A 25,593-nucleotide genomic window follows, 5' to 3' on the forward strand; every position below is an offset into this window, starting at 1 on the left:
ATCAGTAATAGAGTTCATGACATGCTTTTTGATTTTAGGCCCCAAAGTAAGCCGGTTTCTATTCCAACCAAACACAACACCACGTGCAAAGGGGAGACGAATGTGTAATAGGAGTTGATTAGTTGGATTATTTCAATCTTTTGAAAAGTACAGATTAAACTAACATCATAATGTTCTTACACACCCCCAGCACTTTTCATCTGTCTTCTGTCTCTCTCTCTACTTCACATTGCCTTGTGAAGCAGTGTTAGCATGACGAAGGCCCAATTCTAAACCGGTGCCTACACCCTCCCACTCTGAGATTGAGTGAACTCCATTTGTAGGGTGTAGGGGGCGGTTTGGAATTGGGCCGCTGTTGCAACAGTGTTATCAGGTTATCATGTTGTGACGTGAAAGGTCAAACAAATCTGAACCTGCTGATATTAAATATGGGAAATGGTCAGACTGACACTGGGAGTCAGAATCCAGCCTGTAAGATGAAGATGGAAACAGGTATAAAGTATGGACAGATTTAAATACATTCAGCCCCAAAAAGGCATTTTTCACTGCGATGAAATTTTCAGCATCGGGTGAATCAGCCTTAAGTGATCTCTTTCTTTCTCTTCCCGTCTCTGACTTATAGCAGCGTTATATAAATCTTTTCAGTTCTCTCCCACTGTCTACATCTCAGAGCTTTATTCGACCAGACACAGATGTTATAAATATGTTTCCCACTCAGCGCTCCATCAAAGACACTTGCCAATCAATAGTGTCATTAGTCATCACTTGGGCCCAAGGAAAACACTCCCGACTGAAGTAGCAGCGGTTTAGAGGGGAGAGAGAGGACACATCACGGCCAATACTCATCCTGACGAGAGCTTAATGATCGACCGAGCAGTGCTCAGGGAGACACTTCAGACTGTGTGTGTGTGTGTGTGTGTGTGTGTGTGTGTTGGAGATGCATGAGGTCCAGATGAGAAACAGGGGAAAGTACTAATTTATCTGTCTCACCTTCAAGCACACTCTACAAATCGCTTTTTCTTTCTAACACCTCCTTTTTTTTTTTTTTTTCCTTCTCTCTTTCATCTTCCTTATCTTCATCTCTCTTTCACATCCACACAATATGTTCTTCATGGAGCTACTTTGGATTCTGTGTATATTGCAAATGTATAAGATGTATAGGATGCTATTGTATTGGGTTTTAAAAGCTATAACAGGTGAAGCCAGTAAATTATACACTGATTCTGAAAGAAACGTGTGCTTGAAAATGCTCACCTTCACAATAATTACACTAATCTTTAACTACAATGTGGCCTGTAATATGGAGACGAGACGGTTTATGATATTTGTATGATGTCGTAATGTCAGAGGAGTGCAGCTGTCATCATTTTGATTTCCTCCTTAAAAAAAATAATAAATCAGTTATTGCAGGTTTAAATTAAACAAGAACACCTGGAGAATCAAGGAAAAAATCATTTGGTTGGCCACCAACCAGTAACACCTGCAACCTATTACAAAGCAGGCTGGTCTCATACACTGTTCGTAACTATACCTACAAAAAGTAATGCACTGTAATTTGTGTGTATCCCAAATCAATTTGTGTGTAATTCTCGTAGTCGTGAAACTGGAAATATAAAGAGCGGCAACTGCGCGTAGGGAGGAGGTCGGGGTGGAAGGGTGGTCAAAAAGTACCAGACTTTAACCCAGGAGACCGGCGTTCGTATCCTGTGTGAACCCAGAGGTTGACGGATTTGTCACGTAACTGTGTTATTTTAACCCAAACCAAAATCTTTTCCTAGACCTAAATAAGTAGTTTTGTTGCCTAATCCTAACTAAGTCGACATTTTCCCAAGCCTAGCCAAAGAGCATAGAAGCAAAGAGACGAAACTTCAGTGTCTGCCGCCATTTTGGACTGAAAATGCTTATTACATTTAGAATATTTTATTGTTCAACACAGGCCATTTCGATAGAATATGACAATAGAATAGAAATAATTTTGTTTTACTTTTGTACAGCACTTTTTATTCAAACGGTTTGCTGGCGTCCGGTAGTCGCTTTCAGTCCAAAATGGCAGAGCCGTACCTTTGCTGTTGGGCGCCGACGTTACCATGGAACGACCAATTGACTTTCACTTCTCGGCAATATACGTTCTTTTGCTTAACTAAGTAGTTTTATTCCCTAAACCTAAGGAAGTTATTTCCTGTGAAGACGGAAGTTTATTTTGAAAACTGTATGCACGTAATGAGCGGAAATTGACACGTGTTGCTGGACATTGGTAGAAAAATTAACGAAAAAAGGAGGAATAACTGATTCATAAGGTATCGTATGAACTGTTGTATGAAAATAAGTTGCAAAAAGATATTTGATATTTGATAATTCAAGGATTCCAAAGATAACGATAATTAACGAATGCTGTTGTAACATAATACTATTTCTCTTTTTTGAAGTCTTTCCACTGTGTTTGTCCTTTTACTCCCCCCTTCATCTCTTCCACTCATCTGAAGCACTGCGCAACAACATGTCTGGCTACTTACATACTAATGTTTCCAATGTTCTGGACACCATGACAAAAACAACATCTTGATAAACTTGTGCTAAAAAAACACGGAGCTAAACTGATGTTGGGATGTTTTTGTTTTTTTACTTTCTCTACTTTCTATTACGCTACCCTGCCTTCTCCCCTTTGTCTCCTACCTCCTTCTTCCTCACCTCCTTCCTGCCTCTCCTCCCCTTTCCCTCTTCCTCTCCTCTCCTTAATCCTAATTGTCATGCCCTCCTCTATTCTTCTCCCCTCTCCCCACCTCTAACCCCTTCCTCTCTTCCTTCCCGCCTCTCTCACCAACCACCCCCTTTCTTCCCCTCCTCACTCCACCTCCTAACGAGAACCTCGTTAGCATCTGGGCCAATTAGGTGGGCAGCTGCTAACGAGATGGAGCGAGCATACATCACGCTGTTATGCTTTCGCCTTCCGCGCCCGGGCCGCTGCACGCTTGTCGACAAAATTTGCCTTTACTCCCATATAGTGGCTTCATTAAGGCTCCCTAATTGTATGCTGACATTTACATTTCAGGGATATAATGGTGTCTCTTGTTGTATAGAGAAAGGAAAAGGCTCTGATTCCTACATCTCTAACAGTGGAAATCAGCAATGCACAAAGGATTTTGTGTATTTATTATATTTTAGTTAAAGAAATAGAAAATTTAACAGGTTTTAAGTAACAGTTTATGTGCATTCTGAGCACAGAATACATGCATAAACTATAACCATGCTGTGTATACAACATAATAATCAAAATGAAAGAATTACATCCAATTTAAGGCCATCTTCTTCACAGTCCCCCCCGCCCCCAGTACTCAACTCCTTTTTGCTTACTATGTGACAATAATATCATAATGTGATTAGGATTACACTGGCATATAATGACAGCTTCACAATTTGTAATTAGAGTTTGGAGAGGAAAAGAGAGAGAGAAACAGCAGACCATTTCTTTAAGCAGGGAGCGAGGAAGAGTGGACGGGGGGGACGACGAGGATGACGGGGGCGCGTGAGGACAGTGTGAGCGACATCGCACCCCCCTGGTGAGGAGAATGACCTTAAGGCGGAGAGCAGACTGACAGCGGAATAATGACAACAGAAGCTACGCAGATGAAAGAGAGATCAGAGGGAGAGGAGATGTGAGCTAAAAGAGAACGACACAGAGATCAGTGAGGAGGACGTGTCGGCTACAAGAGTGAAATTACGAGAGCGGAGAGGGGATCTGTGGACTAAAAGAAGGACATTAAAACAGCAGAGGAGAGAAGAAAGGCAACGCTGCTGGGAGGCTTTGATGATCTACTGTTTGTATACTGCACTGGTAGGGCCGGAAAAAATATACAGCTGATAAAGGAAAACCCCTTTTAATAACCTCGGTGAGATAAATGCAGCGGGGAAATAAAATAAGGTTTTAATAAAAGCCTCTAACACACAAGGCAGTGTAAATACATTTAAAACAAATCCCCCTTCAGATGATGAGTATTAATCAGTGTTTAGAAGATACAGCCAACAGATTAAATAAGGATGTTATAGGAGCATAATAAGGGTGTTCTAGGATCAGGCCTTGTCGTCGTACTTACCTTGAGGAACTTGTACAGGAGGAATGTGAACCAGTTGGTCAGCATCTTCTCAGCGACGGACTCCGTTCTGACAAACGGGGAAAAACACCACATGTGAAAAGTGACATTAAAAAGAAAAGTTCTAACAAAATGACATGATTATGAACAGGCGTTATTTTCGCTTATCCTAAAATGGTGTATTTGAATATTTCTGCACACTGGGGTCCCTAAAAAGTCTTGGAATTACATAAATTGGGTATCACGGCAAATATGACAATGGATCATTGTGGATCCAATGAGCTCAACTGAATTCATGTGTGATGATGTTAGTCCCCATAGTAGCCATTTCATTGTAGTCAGACCTTTTTTTTTTTAATTTGACCTCCCTGTATAAAATGACCTGTGGTGACCTCTAGGATAATCACAGCCTCATGAAACTTTACAGCCACAAACTAGAGACCTAGAGCATTCAGAGGATGGATGGCTTTCCTAGCTAGATTAACAATAAGGGGGTTTCTGAGCAGTTTCCAGAACAGAGGCGCTCACCCTCCGATCGCTGAAAAATTAAATTCCTGCTGAAATCTCCAAAAATCACAGCATGGCTTTTTCTATGGTGTTCCTCAAGGTCTTGGTGTCCTAATATGGTAGTTTTGGAGGGATTAGTGATACTTTTTATCAATTCTCGAGTGGTAAAAAATGGTTAACTTTAGCACCAAATCTGTGTAACAAATGGTATCAACCCAAAAATTGCTGCAACAACTTATGACACATAAGTGAGCACGAGAATGACCATCATATACTTCAATCATCATGTTCTATGCTTTTATACGCTTTCACAATTTATTTTAATTAATTAATTATTTTGTATTTCTGATTTATGACTAGAGCAACTCGACACACAGTGCTGAGCTGCATCTCAAATTAATCTTCAGGTTCCCAACTTTCAGATGATGTACACCACTTCTATGTGCCATCTACTGTTGACCTGCTATCTCCCCCTAAAGATCCCCTGTACCCACCTAAAAAAAGACAAAAAATGGGTCTATTGTGGGTCTCAGAGGGTTAAAAGAACTGCTCCATTTAAACTGGTGGTTACCAAACCTGCTTGGGGTTGTGGCCCAATCAAAAAAAAAAATCAAAGTGGTAGCATCAGTGTGGACATGAGCTGTGAGAAGCGTCATTTGAGGACTTTTACAGCCCTCAAAAGGTGAAAGTATCACGTTTGTTTCTACAAAAACAGGCAAAAAGTAGAGAAAAATTAACAATTTGAACATTTGTACAACACACCTTTTTTTCTTCAACTTAAATCACTTTGAAAGCCCTCAAATTTATCTTCCCGGCTCCATGTTTAAACACGACTAAATATTCATTCATTATTCATTTATTAACGTTCATGTTCATCTGGCCTGCTGTGCACTTTACATTTGCAATTCATTCATTCATTCATTTGCATTGTTTTCATTATTATCAGAGGAAACAACTAGAACTCAATGAGTATTAAAGACACTCAGTTTTCACAATGAGTATTTTCTTCAAACAAAAAATTTTGAGTTTTCACCCTAAAACAATGCATGCTGGGAAGTGTGCTGGTATGCTAATCCTCTTTTTGTGGAAACTTAATTTCATGAGTTCAGCGAACACTCGGCCGTACGTTCATTCAACCCGTTTCAAGTCAAAAGACTTCAAGTTAGAACAACTGACGAGTTTAATCAAACTAAATAATATAATAATAATAAAATTATATATTTACATTAAGTTCAAGATAAAAGATGAGTTTATTCCATTACATTCCTGTGAGGTGTTTTACAGCCTTTAGTCTATATTTGTCCCACGTCTCTCCAAATCCTCCTCACCTCCTGAGCAGCAGCTTGGGATGGTTTTTGCTCTCCAGGTTTCTGTCTATCAGGTCGGACAGCAGCTGTTTCAGGACTCCGGTGGCATACTCCATCTCCCCCTGCAGGGCCGTCATGATCAGAGACGCCACATTGCCGCGGTCCCGCATCGAAAACGACCTGGAAATGTATAAAAATAACATTCAATATTTCACCACTGCTTTCCCCCAGCTTTTGTCGAGTCACGTCTGAAGCTGCTCCTCAAAATACACGTGTAACCTCATAACAGCTCATTTAAATATTAATGCACATTTAATCTTAATCAAATGGTGTCTCGCTCTGTTTTGCCATAAACCATTTGGCTAAGTGCTTTAGGGTAATTTTAGAGCTGGTAAAATGTTTTTACTCTGTTTATCAATTTGCCTTTCCTGTCCTAATCAAAGGGGAAGCGCAGCCCTTTCATGTCATATTTATCAAATTAAACAGGTGATAAAAGCACACTTTCCAAGACAAATGAGCCTTTTTTTCCCAAGAGACCTGTTTTTATCTGGTCTGAAACCTATTATCCAGTATTTCTAAATGAGCTACAATATTTATTCCGAAGAAAACCCCCCACAAAAAAACAGATGAATTTTTTATTTCATTAAAATGAAGCATAAAATATGCAGTATACTGTATTCACATGATCCTATTCTGATGGCTGGAAATATCATGTGGGTAAATGCTAAAGCTCTTGAATGATTTATATATTATAGTTTTTTTCCAAAGTGGTACATATTGTTTATTAAATTGTAGAAATTTGTTTTGGAAAAAAAAACAATTTACTGAAAAAATAAAAAAAATGTATGTCTGAACAATACATAAATAAATAAATAAATAAATAAAGATTAACACCTCTGTGCCTCCAGGGTCCGTATGAATGTCAACAGGAAGTGCTTCTTGGTCAGCAGCTGGCCAAACAGCGTCAGGGCTTTCTCAACGTTTGCCTGGACCTGAAGAAAGACACAGAGACACACGAGTTACAACAGAGAATAACGGCAGTGTCGATCTATTTTCTGGATACAAATATGTGTGTTCTTCATTGAGGAGCATGTTTTTGTATTGTTGGAAAAAAAAACATTCCTCTGCCTTTTACAATCCTCAATTTTCCCAAAGAACTCACCTTTAATCTGAGTTTAAGACGTGTATGTTAAAAGCATATGACATCACAAATAGTGATAGCTGTGGGAGAGACACTGACAGCTGTTGTTGCCTGTTGGGCTGCAGTTTGCTATGTTATGATTTGAGCATATTTTTTATGCTAAATGCAGTACCTGTGAGGGTTTCTGGACAATATTTGTCATTGTTTTGTGGTGTTAATTAATTTCCAATATTAAATATATATATATATACATTTGTATAAAGCAGCATATTTGTCCACTCCCATGTTGATAAGAGTATTACATATTTGACAAATTTCCCTTTAAGGTGCATTTTAAACTGATAAAAAAATGTGCAATTAATCGTGATTAAATATTTTAATCGATTGACAACTCTAATATTCACATATTGTACTGAAGATAATTAAACTTTTTTTTTTGTGGAAAAGCCACATCAGACACAACTTGTTTTTATTCAATCTTTGTGACTTTCCATTACAATATTGAAACAGATAAATGCTGCATTGTAAACTTGTGGAATGAAAAGTTGATTTTTTTAATAAGGTAGCCAACCCTGAGATTTAGAAAATGACTAATTGCAACAAAAATCATCGTCTTTCAGTTTGAACGTGGACACCCATGAGGAGATGGTGTGTGTACAATCAATTGCCAAATATAAAAAATAACAAAAATAATAAAATAGATAAAACTATTCATATTCTGAGCAACTGTGAGCAGTGAGGCTTTTGTTTTTTCACCGCGTGATGAGCTCAGATCGGCTTGTAAACAGCGAGGTAAGACTGATTGGCTACTCTCTCTCCCGCTGCACCGCTGTGTGCTGCTGTCTGAGTGTTTGCCAGTTGTCACTCTCCAAATGATTTCAGCAGACGTTTTACATAATTGTCATCTTGACATCGGGGGGCGGATGGGTCAAAGCATCCTCCAGTTGAATATCCATAAGACAAGAATTTTAATCATCGGTCCTGACCGAGCTGCACACGCTCTTTAGCAGTCTGGACTCCCTGCGTACCCATACATCATCTTTGTTTATCACTTTAAGCTTTTAATCTTCCCTTAAAGGGGCTGTATGTAACTTTTTACACGTATAAAACATTTTTTATTGCCAATGTGTGAACAGATTGTAACCTAACCTAAAAAATAGGTTTCCTCTATCAGCTTGTAGACTGCTTTTAATGTGAAGAACCCAGGCCCGTTTCTTTCTGGAAAATCCAACGAATGTGATGTCATGCCGGCTCGCGAGTGCCTTAGCCGTAGCTAACGTTCAGTTAGAAATGGAGTCCGCTAACGCCAACAAACGACCAGCCCCCACCACAACTCAGGCTCCAACACAAATGTGAAAGTTATATCTAGTGAAGTCTGTCTTGCAAATCAGGAATGTGACCGACGTCGGAGGAAAACTAGAATTGTGGGAGTGTGTGTGAAAGTGGGAAGTGAATGGTGAAACAAGGGAGAGAGGGCAGCGGCGAGTGTGTGAGAAAACGAGCGAGCAGCGGAGCGGGAGAGAGTTAGTTTAGCTCTGACAATATCTGTGAATGTACAATGGAAGTTGCAGTTTGTGCAGAAATGTGTCTTGTTTCCCTGCTGCTGAGTGAAGTGACGGGGGGTTAACTCTGGAGCAACTAACGTTATCGACTCCGGCCTAAGTCTCCTCTCTGCCTTCTGACCACGGTCGGGAAGCTGAAGCAGGAAAAGTTAAGGCTGGGATTAACATTGGTCGGGCCTTCCATTCATGGACAGACCTTTGTTTGGTAAGCTAACATTACTGCCAAGCAAGTGAGATATATAATGATATTGTGGTTTTAGCTGCTAATGTTGCTAACGTTAATCAACATGATTCCTGTCACGTTCAGTCTCGCGTGTCAGTAGTGCGAGCAACAGGACGCTGACTGTCGCTGACTCAGCGGCCACAGGTGTCACTGTTAACAAGCATGTTCTGATTCTTACATAGAGTCCCTTTAAACTGAATCTTTTAATAACGCTTGTGACCAGCCTGAACCGACCCAGCATGGGAGAGATCTCTCCGTCAAACAGAGGAGGGAGGAAGAGATGGAAGAAGAGGAGGTGAACAAGCGTTGGGGGCATATATAGCAGGCCTGTGTGTGTGTGTGTGTGTGTGTCGGGCTTGGTGACAGAGGTGCACCCCGCTTGTTCCACTGGCTGGCACCTGTCACTACTCATCAACAACACACTGAAGCCCCCGAAGACGCCTCTCCTGTCGCTCACTCACTCGCTCCATCTTCCTCACCGCTCTAATTCTCTCCCTCGCACTTATTGTTGACTGTTTCACATCATTGGTCTTCCTCCCATTTTAATTCCTCCCTCCCGCTCTTTGTCTTTGTGTGTCTCTCTAGCACACACACACACACACACACACACACACACACACACACACACACACACACACACACACACACACACACACACACACACACACATCATTTCCACCTCCCTCTCTCTCTCTCTCTATTGTCATCCTTTTGTACCACTGGAACATCTATTCTTTCTTCCTGGGATGTGCCATAATAAAGTGTCTGGGCCTCTCTCTAAAGTGCTAAATGAGATTCTCGGGCCTCCAGGGTGGATACTGAGTGTGTGTGTATGTGTGTGTGTGTGTGTGTGTGTGTGTGTTTGAAAAGAAGGAGTGAGAGCAAGAGAGAAGAAGAAAGAGAGACAGATGGAGATGCATGTATGACCGAATTTCAAAGAGAGCGTTAGGAAGGGTTCATCAAGCTATCTGCACGGTGCATGTGTGTGTGTGTGTACATGTACTGCATGTATTTGTGTGTGTGTGAGAGAGAGAGCCTAACCGGTGTGCAGTGTGGCTGTCTAGCTTAGGGAAGAGAGCAGTCACACAGAGCAATAAAGCTGGGAGTGTTGGTTTACACAGGCCATTGGATTACAGCGGCAACCCCTGGGGGAAATACAGAGGGAAGGAGAAGGAAGTCTAGACATAACTATAAAATACATAAGATCCCCTTTACTTCTCTGGCTGCCTGACACCTCAAATTAAAGGTGGACTGGATTTTTATCGGGGGACATCTCACCCACAGTGTCATGTTTCTGGTTCTTTATTTTGATTTGCCAAAAAAGTGAGAAAATTTGATATTTTAGGACCTCTCAGGTTGACCGCTCGATAAAACCAGCTGGGCGTATTCATGCCAGGCATTAAACCTGACTTGCTTTCACAAAGAAAAGTTGAGATGATGTGTGAATGCCAAATATGTTAAGCTGTATAGAATAGCAGTTTAGGGTAGGGCTGGGTTCAGATAGGCAGTTCCATTTTGCATCTGGTTCCCGTCTGGCAAAAAAACACAGATTTGTAAAGCCAGTGATGTCAGTCAATCTCTCATCAAACCTTTTTACAAACGCAGTTGGAGTTTAATCGTTGGCTGTTGCTCTTTCAAAATGAAAAGGCGGGGATCAGTCCTCTATGCAAATGAGCCCGTCCAGCGCGACGCGTCTTAGACCAAGCTGTCAAACTAGGCGATCTAGTTCTAAAATGAAATGAGGTTCAGCAGTGGCATGGCCTATTTCTCACTTAAAATGTATTCAAAAGTAGATTTTGTAGTTTTGAAGTAGATGAGCAGGTCATTAATGTTTCCCATATTTGAATAAAAATTCTAATTTCAAGCCCTAATACAAATATACAAAGCAAATATGTGTGTGTATATTCGTGCTTTTCATTTGTCTAACGCACATTGGTTGCTGACATGCTGTGTTTCATTTTGTATTACGTGTCCTGTCTTATTTTACTAGTTTGTTTAGAGGTGTTTTGTCACTGTGCGTATGGTTTAATTGGGACCTGCCAAGGGGCCTGCAGATGAAAAATAGCTTAAAGCTAACTCTCTCCAACAAACGGAAACATCTATGTTCAATATTGCACAAGGGTCCTTACAGATACAACTAATACAATCTAATTAGCAGTCTCCCAGGTAAACTTGCACATCATATCAATATTTAAATCACCTTTAACATTCGTAAAAAGTAGTTAAAAGTAGACTGCACCTGTTTCACACATTTAATTACATTTCATGTTCTAGTTTTCAGCTTGTATCTACAGGTTGTGAACATTCATTAGGCTACAAGTGAAAACTGTGAAAACTGTGCTGTGTTTCTGGTATCTCAGATAATAAAAGGTGACTGCAGAAGTGAATTAAATGTTTCAGCTTGTGTTATTTCTAACTTTATGAGCTTAAAGCTTAACCTAATTAAATTCAATAAGAAAATCCCATTGAATTATGTCACAAAACTTTATGTGAGTCTGCAAAAGTGGTAAAGCTAAATACGTAGGAGGGAAAATATGGAGTCTAAGTGCCCTCTGCTACATTCCTGTTGGTCAAGACTTTTAGATATTGCAATATCAGTAGATTTCACTTTATTAGTTATAGCGTTATAGTCTCTGCTAGAAACCACAATAGGCTTTTTTTCTATCTCCAAGGATGATTCTACTGTATTTAAGTAATCACTTCTGTTCCTTGTAGCCAAAAATAAGAGAGGATGAATCACTAAGAATGAATCAAAAGAGGATGACGTGGCAGCTATGAGACCGCCCAGAGGGCATTTTTTTCTTCATCTTCTTCTTCTTCTTCTAGGAATATAAATCTACTTTCTGGATTAGAACGATTAAATGAAGCTGTAAAAGGTCAAACAAATTATTCCTTGACTCCAAAAAGTCAGTGCTCCAATCAAAGTCAATGGAGCAGCACCAGATTCTACATCTTAATGATACTGCTGATTACAAACTTGGCTCTCTTGGTTTCTAGCTCTCGAGGAGAGTAGTTTATGTTGACACACCATTAATTGTACTTCCCTGGGTCTCAGCGGTAAAATGTCTTTATAAATCGCATGCACTTTCTCCCTTCAGCTGTGCTGGCAAGGTGGTTGCATGCACTGGCTTAATTAATAACTTAACAGTGATGTATAATGCAAGTAAGAATCCTGGTAACCCTGGATCTTATTTCTCCTTCTCTGCTCTAATCCTCTTTCCCTTCATCTTTTGCTTCATTTTTGCTTTATTTTTTACATCTCTTTATCCTCTTGTATTTCTTACATAACATTTCAGTCAATTTCAAGCAATCCTCACTTTAAAACTCTAAGTTCTTCACATCAAGAGGATATGGTGGTGAGCATCTGTCCCATGAGATCATACTAATGATGATACTAAGGCTCTTGACAAGTCATTTGCATTCATTGAGAAAAGCTGAATGCATCGGCACAAAGAAGGTAAAATATAGGTTATGATTGCTTTAAGGTGTCTGGAGTTCATCTTGCATCACATCTCAGACATCTTTTGGAGAGAACTGTCTTTGATGAAACATGTCATGGGATAATGGCTACATAGACCATTTTTGTGTCTACGTCATGATTTCGTCACGGTGTTAGCTGGAGGCAAAACAAAGGAAAGACTAGAGGCTAACACTAGCAGTGGGCTAAAGTTACACATCGAAAATGTCATCTTGCTAGCTGTCTTGCTAATTCCACCATGCTATAGAAAATGAGCCCAACAGCGGACAGCACTGGGTCACGGTGCCTCTGCCTCACTTTCGTCGCAAGGAGACTACTTCGCTGGGAGGAGAGCAGGCGTTAGCTAGCTAGCTATGTTGTCAGTCTCCGACCAAGCTAGCTAGCTAACTAGCCAGTTCTGGAGACAGACAATCTAGCAATCTAACTAACATTAGTCAGCCGTCTACTCCTCCTGAAGTAGTCTGCCAGTGGCGTAGGGGTCGGCTAATCTGGTCCCGTTGGTTAATGTTAACTTTCTCAACTACCACTGGTGATCCTGGAGAGTGAGTGACAGCACATATTGAGAGAAACTAGTATTTTCTTCAGCCATTGTTAAAAAAAGAAGCCAACAATACTTGCTAGTCAGCGTTAGCTAACGTGTTCAGAGAATTTTTCTGCCTCCACTTAACGCTCCGCCCACAAAATACATCATCATGTTTAACAACAGAAAAGAGGTCTATTAAGCAGTATAGCCAGAAGGACATTCAATCCAAATTTCACTTCTTTTTTCTACTTCTGGTGTTAGTTTATTAGTGCAAAAGGCTTGAATCTTGATTGATTATTTGTGGTGAGTTTGTTTCAGTTTCAAACTTGGTTGGTTGTGTACTGACCCGTACCTCCATCTCCTTGAGCACAGGGTGGTCCTCAATGCCGGGGAACAGGACCCTCATTGCGTAAGTCCGATAGTCCAGGAAGGGAATCCCAGCTCCGTCCAGCTCCTGGGTCAGCTCGTGGATGTCCGTCTGAAGCTCGGCAAAAGCTATATGACGAACGGACAAATAGAGAAGGTGATTAGATGAGGGATGTTGAATAACCATCCTGAGTGGTACGGTTGTTTTTGTTTGTACAGACATACATTGCATTCACTTCACAACAGTTGGTTGCCAGTTCGTTGCACAACCTGCTTATTTTATGGTCGAGTGGAATGACACTCAGACAGACAGTCAGGTCAAGTGATGAATCTTTCGTGGTAGAGTAAGGAAATCATTTTGTAATGTAGCTATAGGCCTACTTGGAGAAAGAGCTTTAGAGTGCTACAGGAATGAGTCCTAAAACCTGGAATATATATATTCCAGTTGATAGCTTAACGTTAGCTATTTACTCCTGGCGAATGCATTCACACTTCAAAAAACATAAAAGTGGTAATTTGTGAAGATTATTTTACTGAACAAAACGTGAAAGTATCATAAACGTGTGTTCGCCACAGAGCTTATTTTCTGCAATAATCCAAAACCCAATGAAAAAATCCCATTGACTTTTTGTCAAGGCAACTTGTGCGATTCTAACTTCAGAGTTGGCCTACAAAAATACGTCATCCCTGCACCACTCTATTTATGACTAACTAGCGCGAGATTCCCAGCTTGCTAGCGTGCTGGTTGTTAGCTCATCAGCTACAGTAGCTCAGCAACTTTCCCTGCAAGTAGTCCTTACAAGCCCACATTTAGGATGACCAGTTCACTCAACAACACTGCAGGATACGCTCTGTGACAAAGAAAGCACAAGGACTTCCTTGGTTGAATTAGAAAGTGACATGTTTTACCAGATTAATGCTATCAATCTGTAACACTGGTTATCCCAATTTCATTATTTTATGAAAAGCAGAGGTTGGAGAGTAATTCAGTAGCCTAATTCATTATATGATGCTCAGCTATGACGAGGTAAGAGGCCCAGAAAGGCAATAAATAAGAACTAAAACAGACAAGAAATAAGCATGAGGGAATACAAGGGTAAGTAGACATTAAAGAATAATAACAGATCCAGAATCAGTTCTATTGCATTAAGGACATGTAATAAAGTGTGGTTAAAAGAGCAGCGATGTGATTTCTCTACAAATTTTTACCTAATTTAGAAATGTTTCCGTACACATAAATCCTATAAAGATAACACTTAAGAGAAAAATGACAGGGCTGAAATATGTAGTGAACTGAATTTTTTTCCTTGGCGTCTTAGCCCCGACAAATTCAATCATTGCTTGTCCAAAAAAGACCCAAAACATAATGAAATAATAAGGGAGAGCTAGCTTGGGGGAGAGAGCAGGAGAACCAGGAGACAGAAAAGAAAGTTCCTGGAAAGGAAAGTCAATTAATTGCATGAGTGGATAATTATTAAAAGAGCGACAGATGAGTTTTCATGCATAATTTCTTCCAGCTGTTATTGGACTGTTTGGTCCACTATAGAGATGGAGAGGAGAGGAAGCATAGAAGATAAAGGGAAGACAGAGAAAAAAGGAGGGAGGAGACGAAAGAAAGATCAGGAGGTAAAGAGGTGAGGGTGACAGGGGAAAGGACATTCAGAGGACAGAGGACATAAGTGGACCAAAACAAATAAGAGCAAAGCAGGTTGAGGTCAGACCTGCGAAGAAGTAGAAAGTAGAGTAGAGATGAGGACAAAAAAAACTAAATAGGCAGAGCAGATGAAGTAGAATAGGAGATAAAGGCAAGTAAAGAAGAGGAGAGGAGATAAAAAGGGTTGCTTCCATTTTCCACTCCTTCATCTAAACTCCTCTTCTACCAATAACCAATCCCTCATTTATTGCTCAAATGATAAATTGTTCTGCTTAAAAAGGACCAAGCAGCGGCCTACGTAAGACAGAAACAGCATAACGATGGCTTCTGATTGGCTTGAAGGTTTGTTAAAATGACAGCTGAGACTATGACTTTGTTGAACTGCAGCCACTGTGGCCATAAGCAGTTGAAAGATACTGAATTCCCTTTGATTTATTTTTGAGTCAGTTTCAAAGACATCATGACCAGACTGAGCCCAAACAGAACGCAACCACAAGCAAGAAATAATTAACATGTCGGTTACAGCAGTATGCAGGCATCAGGGGTGAAAAAGGTGGCAAAGATGTGAACCCATTGTTTTTTTTGTTTTTTTTTAATCGTGCAATTTGGTGCATGATTTTAATCAAAGGCTGAGGCAAAGGCACCGATTTATACATGAAAAGTATAAAATAAAACATTTTACCTTAAAAAAAGGATGCTGCTAGTGATGGAGTCCTATTTCTCTTCTTGTACTTATTTAACTATCCAACTAAATTTTAAAAATAAAAATAACACAAATATCTGTACTTATAATCTTTATCAACTTTAAAAGGCAACCACAATCTACATCAGTCAAAAGACAAAAGTTAAAAAGATAATGATAATCTCTCCTAATACCCCAGTAGTGCAAGTGTCAAAGACAGACTCAATCCTCCTACTGGGGACTGAGGGAGCATTTTGCTCACTGGTCATTTTGGTGAACTATTTTCAACACTTTTGAATTACAATGTACAGACACTGAACAAACACTTTCCCAAAAAGGTTACAGGTCACTCACAATAGGTTAGCCTATATATCTGAAAAGCATCTATAATGCTATGAAATGGAAAATAGTAAATTAATATAATAATAAAAAAACTTAAACTTGTGCATTAAGAGGTGTTTCAATTAGTTCCACCTTTTGCTATACTGCTTCTGTAACTGTTTTATCTTGTTCTGCTTTTGCGTCTAACGGCTGCTTGAAAGCAGCGGGGATAAATCCTCTTGTGGTACTAACTGCTAAACTTAGCACTTATTGCTAGCGGCGTATGGCTATAAGTTCCTGAGCAGAACTTGCGCTTGTGAATATCGCCATCAATTTCAAAAAGTCACCGGATCTGCACAAATCCCATATGGATGACCATGTAAGGCTGTGTAGCAGCAAAACTCCTGAGAGTATTACATCGAGCAAGAGTGCATTTTATCTCTTATGAATTCAACTTTTCATTCGTAAGGGGGAGATTGTGTTATTTCTTCTCTCAAAAGTTGCATCGTCTCCCTTTAAGTCAAGAGTTCTACCACTATTTGAAATCGGTGCAGGTATATTCAGCTACACATAACAATTACAACCAAACATATTGGATGTTTTATGTTGCCAGTTAACTTTCACTGATCAAACCAACTTAAAAAACAAACAAATTGATTGCAGCCTTAAAAAGAGCTTTTTTTAATTTGTGCTATTGTACTATCAGGAAAATGCAATGTGGTGTTGTGACAGAAAGGACTGACATCACATTAATATTGTGAAAATTATGATCCCAGTCTAAAGCAATCAGAATTGCACAAGATGTTCAGAGCCAACAATCCAGGAAACACACCCATTTGATGTGATTTTATTTTTGTTACTGTGTCTGGTAGGTTCCTGGGAAAATCTTCATGTTTTTCTGATTGGAGTACGCAAAGAAAAGACCTGTCTACACAAAGCCTGGGAAGTGAAGTGTGAAAACGCCACAGCGCTGAGTGTGCTTACATTAGCATGTAAACAATGCTTTGCCCACGAGATTGTTAGGAAGCTCATTTGCATTTTGTTTGCTTTTGTCTCAAAAAACATCTATATTACCTCCCTTGAACCAAAAAGTGACACTTGCCAGTCAGCAGTTGTCATTTCTAATGTGTAACTACTCATCCGTGACTGCTAATATGCTAGCTGGGATGATAGTGTACAGTGCGATGTCTGCTTCTCACGGATGACTGAACCAAACGTCCCCCGTCTCTTCCCCTCAAGACTCACACTCTTACTTTTGCTATCACACACACACACAGGCGGCGGCCCGCCCACTTCATCTGTTCCTCCGCCCACACACACTGTCTCGTCTCTATAGGCCAGCTGGGAGTACAGCAGGCGGGGCGGGGTGGGAATAAGGCCATGCTTCATTTCCTGGAAAACGGAGTGCTTTTTTTTTTTTTTCCTATTGACTCGAACTCTGTCTGGTTTCTCTTTGAGGAAAGAACAGGGTTTCTAGTTGTGTTTTTCTTGAAAAGCACTAATGTCAAAAACGATACAAGGAGAGAACACATTTTCTGAAAATGTCAGAAAACAGGCATCGATCACCCTGAACCTGTAGCACTTTAAATCAAAACCTGCAGTTTTTTTGTTCGACAAATGATCCTTGGCGGCTGATAGAGCTCTGACTCTGTGTCGGGGCTGTAGTGTAATCATATTCTAACCTTGTGCCATGGCTGTGTGTGTGCCTATGTCATTACATGGAGTTTAAACACCTCCACATCAGCTCCCTCTCAGCCCAGTCTGTCTCTTGTCTAAATGTTTCCCCCTTGTTACTTTAACCTTGCATGACCTCACTTTCACAATCTCCCTCCCAACGTCTTTTTCGGACGCTCTTCCGCTGCTGTGGTGTGTTTTCACTCAGTGGTACGGACAAATGACCAACATGTGAGTGCTCTCCATCACCATCATCAAAACAGCATATAAGGGGAAAATCTCACAATTGTGTCCATCCATCCATCCATCCATCCATCAAGAGTGAGATTTCCATGTTGTTGTTTTTATTATAAAGCAGGTCTAGGTGCTATATTCATACTGTGAAAGTATCAAAACGCGAGTAATGCATACGGGCGGTATTCAGAAACTGTGTCTTTAAATGAGTCGTCAGGACTTCTGTAAGGTTGTGATGTCATAACTACACAGTCGCCGGTAGAAGTGTTGCAGTGATGCTGTGAAGATTGGGACGGCGCAGATGTGGAAGACCGGAAAAGCTGACCAATCAGAGCAGACTGGGCTTTTTGCGGGAAAGGGGTTTAAAGCCCCCCCTCCAGCCAGTGTTACGTCCATGTTTTTTGGTCAACGTTCTTTCTCAAACAGAGAATGGGGGGTGTGGTTAATAGTCAGACGTAATTCATTACCACGGCAACCAGATTGCATTGTTTTTACTGTTTATCAGACCACAAGCGAGACAAGAACTAGCGCAACACATCATCTCTCTCTCATTCGCTCTCTTCTTTACTGTCTCCGCCGCACGCCGGCTACAGCGCCGGCTACAGCGCCGGCTACAGCGCCGGCTACAGCGCACTGGAGGACGGTTGGATATGTTGCCGAGGTCCGCCGTTTTAAATGCGTTTTTGGGGCGTTTTGGAGGTGCTAACACCGTACCCTCTCGCCTCACTTTAACTCTTGTTTTCATTTGGGCTGAACGTTGTGCTTTCCGTGGTCCAGACCCGTTAGAGGCCGACAAATCTCCAAAACGGCACCGGCTACTTTCCGTTAATTTCTCTTTCAGACAGAGGGTGAATACGGGTATATTCAGACAGACAGTATAAGAACAATAATGTGCTTTTTGAACATTAAAACATGTAAACATGTTCTAGTATAAACTCAAAATACACGTATGAACCTGAAAATGAGCACGATATGTCCCCTTTAAAAAACTGTGAAAAGGAGCTTTGAAGCTATAAAGTTAACTAAGCGACTTTATAATATTTTTAGTGTTAAATGTTTTTTCCCCCTTTAATTCATCACTCATCTGTGTGTCATGTATATATATATATATATATATATATATATATATATATATGCTCTACATGCAGCAAGGTTTGGTTTGCCTCCTGACTAAATGTCTGTGACAATGGTAATATAACTGTTACTAAACTGGCTGTATGATTTCATATCAGCCCTGTATTTTCATAAATAAAACACTTTTCTTTGTGCTATGACTCAGCTATGACACAGTTATGCACTTGCCTCAGTAAACACACCCTGCAGAAACCCCGTTGTCAGTGATGATGGCAGCATCCAACCGCTGTTGATTGCATCTCTGTCTGCATTCAGAGTTCTCTCAAGTATCTCTCCCTCTCTTCGTATTTTCTTTGGCTAACATTCCACACTGACAGTCGAGTCTGTAGAAATGTCCTCGGACTTTGTTCAGTCTGCACATTCATACCATCTTGTATAGCAGCAAACACACTGTTGTCACCGCCTACCTTCTTTACACTCCAGGGCCACTCTGGATTCCAGGTTGTCCATCTGGAGCTGCAGGCGTTTCAAGGTGCGGTCGGCGTCCCTCGACTTCCTCTTATAGGCAATCAGCACGGCGATGATGACCAACAGAAGCAGGCCGCCACCTCCGCCGATGCCGATAATGGCGGGAAGCGTCAGCAGGCTGTCCGAGTAGATGTGAAGAGTCCCGGGGGAGTACTCGAACCCACCAGCACGAATCTGAACACACACACACACACACACACACACACCCAACTGATGTTTAAAGATGAGGAAGAAAATACACATAGTTACCTGGGATGAGTTGTTCCTCTGGTTACACTTTATAATAACCATCATTTATAAATGGTGAATTGATAGTTAATTAAACTGAGTTAATAGTTACGTTACTGTAAACAAACAATGACATTATAATTAATATTTTATACTAATTATTAGTAATGTTATAATTTCTTATAGTATACATTAGTTTGTGTAATATGAAGTAGTTAGCTTATAAATTATATATTGTGTCATAGCTGATAAGAGATGATACCAATCACATTCTGATTACATTTGTAAACTATTTATTAATATTGTTGCACACATTATAACATTTTATAGATTATGTATTTGTATATTATGTATTTTATTTTACTTTTAAGAAATTGTTTGTAAAACATCTGTATTATCGTATTAGTATTATCTATCTATCTATCTATCTATCTATCTATCTATCTATCTATCTATCTATCTATCTATCTAAATAATGTTTATATAGCTTCACAAAGTATTTGTTAACCATTTAACGACGTATTATAATCATCATCTAAATAAAGTTTATAGATACTTTACTGGTCTATTATTAACCATTAACAAAGCGTTACAAATATCTATCGATGTAATGTTTATAGATGTTTTACAAGCAATTTCTTAAAGGTTTACAAATCATTTCGTAATCGTTAACAAATACTTATAATATAGTATACAAAATACTATAAAGTGTGCGACAATAAACTGTTAAAATAACCTACATCACTAATAATTAGTAAATATTATTGATTAGAATTTCATGGTTTGTTAAAAGTAAAATAACTATTAACTCTTTAATTAACTATAATTGACCATTTATAAATGATGGTTATTATAAAGTGTTACCGTTTCTTTTTAAAGGAACTTTAACGAGGTCGAAGGTTCAGTGCGTTGCCACCAAGGCGGCTCTACCACAGTCGATAAGGGAGAGGAAATTGCTTCTTATTAACATTCCCCTACCACATTCTCTTCAGCCGGTCTGAGGTTTTTAAACTACCGCCTTCGCAGAGAGACATAAAAAACAGGCAGCGGCCACTTTCTCCAGCAGCAGGTGGTTTGAGAACAGACGAGGTGGTCTGATGAAAGAGAAGCTGGTTGACCCGATTTTCTACCACAAGGATCATTAAATCTTTATCTGCTCTGCACTCGCACTAAACAGGCCCGATCTTTGACGAGGAGGCTTACATCGCCTCGACTGCTGTGAAACACGTCTTGTAGGAAAGGTTTTCAAGTCTTGCCTTCGGGGGAGCAGCTTCAGAGGGTTTTGGTAATGAAGATCTCACAAGTTAACTTGTAAGCTCAGTCCTTTGAATGACTCACCTCAGCTCCTTCTGCATTCTCTGCAGATATTTAGGCTCCGATATTTCGGGTTTTTGAGAAAGATATTTTGTCGTTAATGCCCTCATTTATCACTGTCAACTTTAACAAACTGATTTAGGTCAGAGACTGAATGCTGTGTACGTGAACAAGGTTAAAGCAGTGAAGGTAGACACAGACAGTGTTTTCGTCTTATATACGCGCCACACGTATACACACATATACACCGTACACATACTCGACTAAGTAATCACCAGCATTTAAATCTCTCCCCAAGGAGTCTTGGTAATTATGGGAAGTCAAACACATGTTATGTTTTTTTTTTTTTCTGACTAACTACATTTACATAAGCACACTGTGTCTCAGAAAGAAAAGAAAAAAACCCTCACAGCGCTGGAATCCATCAAATCAAGCTATCCACGAGGGGGGTTGATAAACGATTTAAAATGAGGTGTGATTATGCACTTTGAAGCTCTTGTAAGTGCACTTGCATGTTAACATGATCAAAGTCTGATTTAAAGAAATAAAATGGGAGAGGCTGTTATATCAATATCAATGTAGGCGATACCTACAAATTGAATTTGAACAATAGTAGAGACAATCAAATTGGCTTGTGTTTAAGATTAAGCAGCCGAATAGCTGCGTGGAAATGATCAGGGTGCAAAGACGGAGATTAAACTGAATTTACTTGGACACAAAAGTCAGCTATGGTATGAGTTTGGATTAGTGTGGTTGCAGAGAGACAGTTCCTCACTAAAAACTGATCATTTCAAGAAGTTGCAAGTCCAATCTGAAGCCAGCAGTGAGGTTTGCACAAGCTGATGCAGCTTCATGTACTGCACTTGTGTTTTAATGGCACCGCTGTCAACGTATTGGACAGGCTCAGAAGTGTTAAAATGCAACTCATTTCTTGGTTTTAGGACTCATTTCTGTAGCACTATATAGCCATGTAGATTGTTTACGTTCATTATGTCAATTTTGTGTGTGGGGTGGGGTGGGGTGGGGGGGAGTTGGAGGGAGGCCTGAAGTGTTGCCGACTTGGATACTCTCTCTCTCTCTCTTTTGGAGCTGCTAGCTACTTTTATTGGAATTTTATTTTATTGAATCTAGTGTACTATTGTTAGTTTCTCAGCATTACTGACCTACCTTTAAAGGGACTGTTTGTAACTTCTTACACGTATAAATCATTGCGGGTCGGTGTCCCGCTCGCGTGTGGCTACGCTGTTCAGACTCAGACTCCAACACAAACTACACGGAAGCACCAAAACCGCAAAGATCTATCTAGTGAAGCCCGTCTGTTAAACAGTGTTGGCCGCGGTCGGAGGACGCGGGGGAGACCGTAGCTTTGGTCTCCAGGACCGGAGTCTCTGCTGTACTCTGCTCCTCTGCTCCTCTGCCTGCCTGCCTTCACTCACACACCGCGCTCGTTCTCACTCGCTCTTTCGCTCCACTCTCACGTGCATGCCTGCACACTCCACACTGCAGAAGAGTTAGTTTAGTTCTGAGAATATCTAGTGAATGTACAGCGGAAGTTTGTGCAAAAATTTATGCTGCAGCTCCTCCAGACCAACAGAGGTTTCCCGTGTCTTGTGAAGTGACGGGGCTCCACAGCGAGTAAGTTTATCTTCTTCGACCAAAACTCCGGTGTCTCCCCTGTTCCCTCCGGCCGCGGTCGGAAGGCTGAGGCAGGAAAAGCCAACACTAGGATCAGCATTGATTCATGGAGAGACCTTCGTCTGGTCAGCTAACATTACTGCCAAGCAGCTGAAATATAGAGTGATATTGTGCTTTTAGCTGACGTGTGTCGCCTCACTGTTTTGAGCGATGCTCATTCAAGTCTATGTAGAGCGAGCACAAGCGCGAGTGCGAGCAACAGGACGCTGACTTTCGTTGACTTAATGGCCACAGGTGTCACTGTTAACAAACAATTTCTGATTCTTACAAACAGTCCTTTTAAGGGAAATGAAAAAAGGTGTCTTCTGTATGTTGCCACACCAAGCTTGAGTCAGGTCAAGGACTTGTTTTTTTATGATACAGGATAGATCGCCTGGGTCACTCAAAAATCTATGCTCACATATTGGATATACAGTAGGCCTCGACAGCAAAATGTATCAATAAAACAGAATGTTTGGTGGTACGGGTTTGCTTTGTTGTCCCTCACATTGTCAATTATCATCTAATAAGAGATCACTGCTACATCTGCTACAATTATCCAGGGGGAAACGTATCCTCAGATGACTTGAACGCAGCGCGAGTATAAGTAATATTAAGTTGGTGACACATTTTCTAGGCATTTGTCTATTTTTATACTCCTGACAGACTGAAGGACTGACGGAGGAACTTAAAAAGCTGAAGGCCAAAACAACAAACAAGTTTCTTCGAAAACTCAAGGGAGGCGCACAGCTGCCAACACACAGCTGAGCATCTGAAGGGACACGCAAAGACGCGCAGACACACACACACACACATACAGCAGTTCTCTCTGTACGCCCACACACACTAGCCCAGTATGTCTGGACACCCATTGGGGTCCCCTGTATGTAGGTCATTGTACACAGGGAATATTATTGTGCTACAGCTGTGTCCTTCTCTGCAGCATTCCACACAGCACACGCAAAGACAAAGATGTGCACGTGGAACACAAACATACGAGCGCTCACACACACACGAGGAGGAAGCCACAAACACACATACAGCAGAAGAGATCGGAACAGACAGCTCCATTTTTTCTTCGGCTATTGTCAGACGAAGGACTAACTCCACCACCCCCGCCAACACATCTCATCGCTCCGATATTCAACATGACATTTTGTTAAAAAAAAAAGAAAAAAGGGGGTAAAAAAAAGAAAATAAAATCCAGTTCCTCCTTGGAACTGGCTGGTTGCGTTGAGAGCTATCATATTGAATTACATGGATGCGCTGTCAGTGGCTTTCTAGGTATATTGGCTGTAGCTTGTGGGGAGTAAATGTCATAAAGATGTAGTGAAATGACTGTGAAAGGACATTGGTGATAAGTTTAAAAGGGGTAGGAGGTGTGGGGGTGGAGGGGTGTGGAGTTGAGTGGGTGTACTGACGGGATATTCAGACGAATATATTCAGAGTGAGTGCTGCGTCGCCTGGCTGAGGTTTGACCTTCCTTTCCTTCCAATACAGACGCTCCAGGAGCTGCGCGGTGATTTTGAAAGTCTGCTCCAGTCAGAGTGAATCAGGGTTTTTCAGTCTGTTGACAGCTCTGTGGACAACTAAAGCTGAACGGTTGCCCCGGGACGCACTTGTAAACTTGTTATTTGACTTGTTCCAGCACTATTCCCTTCTGTGTCGTAATTTCAGAAGATACGAAACTCTAGAAATAGTTGCAGCTTGTGACACTTCACATAGGAAAAACAGGAATTGGAGAAAAGAAAAAAAAAAACGCAACTTTAGCTGTGATTTGCTGAGAGTTGGACAAAATTTGCACATCAGAAAGGTTTATACAGTGAACGAGGTTCCTGGATTAGAGCTTAGAGACAAGCTTAGCGTCTGCATATCAGTGGCATCCTGGAGAAACAATTCTATTCTTAATACCACCTTTTATGTTTCTGAATAACTCTAGGACAGAGTCGTGGACACAAACTGTAGCGAAAGTGGAAACTCATACACTTCTTACCACAATTTAACTCTCTGTTTGCACACAGTTGTAGTCAATTTTCTAGTCTTATAAATATAATTTTTTCGTGGATTAGGTATTATTAGACCGTTAATACTTCTTGAGAAGTAGTTGTGTATATAACTTTATACTGATAGTATGTTCCAAAAGAAACTGGCCATGTTAGAAAAGCCAAAATATCAGGTGCACAAAAAAAGGGAGCTCTATATTTACCTTTAATTGAGGTCGGCAAAGTCAAGTGAGATGAAAACGGTGACAGAAGCCGAGCCCCTGTAGGAGAAGGGGGACGCTGGAGGGCGATTTTAACATGTAACAGAAGCATTCTGGTGCACTCTGAGATGAAGAACGGGGAAAATAATGTTTTCATAAATGTTTTCTGCTGTTGGAATCTTGTAAAGGCTTCCAAAAAATATTCCCCAGCTAACCTACACGACCCGTTGCGCAGACTATGGAATTCAGTTCAACAGCATAATTTTGAAGCGCGTGATTTTTAGTGCTGAGATGATTATTGACAATTCTGATAATCAATTAATCATCATTACAAATTAAATATCTCTGGATTTGGGGACTATTGATTCAACAAAACAAGTAATTGGAAGGCTCTGGGAGCATTTTCCACTATTAACCGAGTAGACTAAATGACCAAAAAAAATAATTGACAGTTTAATTGAGAACAAATAAAGAATTGCTGATTTTAGCCTGTGCAAATATTCCAAGCGCTTGCTGTTGCTGCTTAGCCGTGTGCCCCTTTCTTCTTCGCCCTTTTCTCTCTCTCACTAGAACGGCTCAAGCAACCCTGGCAGCGGAATTGAAGACGTGCCTGAAATATTCTGGCAGTCTCAGGTCATGCTAAATGTGACAAAGTTCAGGGTATAATACATCAGACCGGCACATACGGGTACTTAGCAAAAAGTCAAGGCCGCGCCCCCTTTTGGGGGAAAGACAACTGAAGATCTCATAGACTTCAATACAATTTGACGTATGTTTGGATTGCAATTTTGACAAGTTCGTATGCATTCATT

At 40.6% G+C, this 25,593-nt stretch overlaps 1 protein-coding gene across 2 annotated transcripts in view; it reads right to left on the reverse strand.

The window, feature by feature from the left end:
* The window catches only part of LOC141772166 (plexin-A1-like), a 353,749-nt gene that overhangs the window by 26,717 nt on the left and 301,439 nt on the right, over nucleotides 1–25,593 (reverse strand). Inside the window, exons 20-24 of one of the 2 annotated variants that reach the window (XM_074642860.1) lie at nucleotides 19,302–19,536; nucleotides 13,182–13,324; nucleotides 6,797–6,894; nucleotides 5,924–6,082; nucleotides 4,092–4,158 (exon numbers count right to left, since the gene is read on the reverse strand). In XM_074642860.1, the coding sequence (XP_074498961.1) occupies nucleotides 4,092–4,158; nucleotides 5,924–6,082; nucleotides 6,797–6,894; nucleotides 13,182–13,324; nucleotides 19,302–19,536 (702 nt within the window). Of the gene's footprint in view, nucleotides 1–4,091; nucleotides 4,159–5,923; nucleotides 6,083–6,796; nucleotides 6,895–13,175; nucleotides 13,325–19,301; nucleotides 19,537–25,593 lie in introns of both variants that reach the window. The other variant, XM_074642859.1, reaches the window with a different exon arrangement.

The sequence above is a fragment of the Sebastes fasciatus genome, chromosome 8 (assembly GCF_043250625.1).
Source record: "Sebastes fasciatus isolate fSebFas1 chromosome 8, fSebFas1.pri, whole genome shotgun sequence".
NCBI classification, from domain to species: Eukaryota; Metazoa; Chordata; class Actinopteri; order Perciformes; family Sebastidae; genus Sebastes; species Sebastes fasciatus.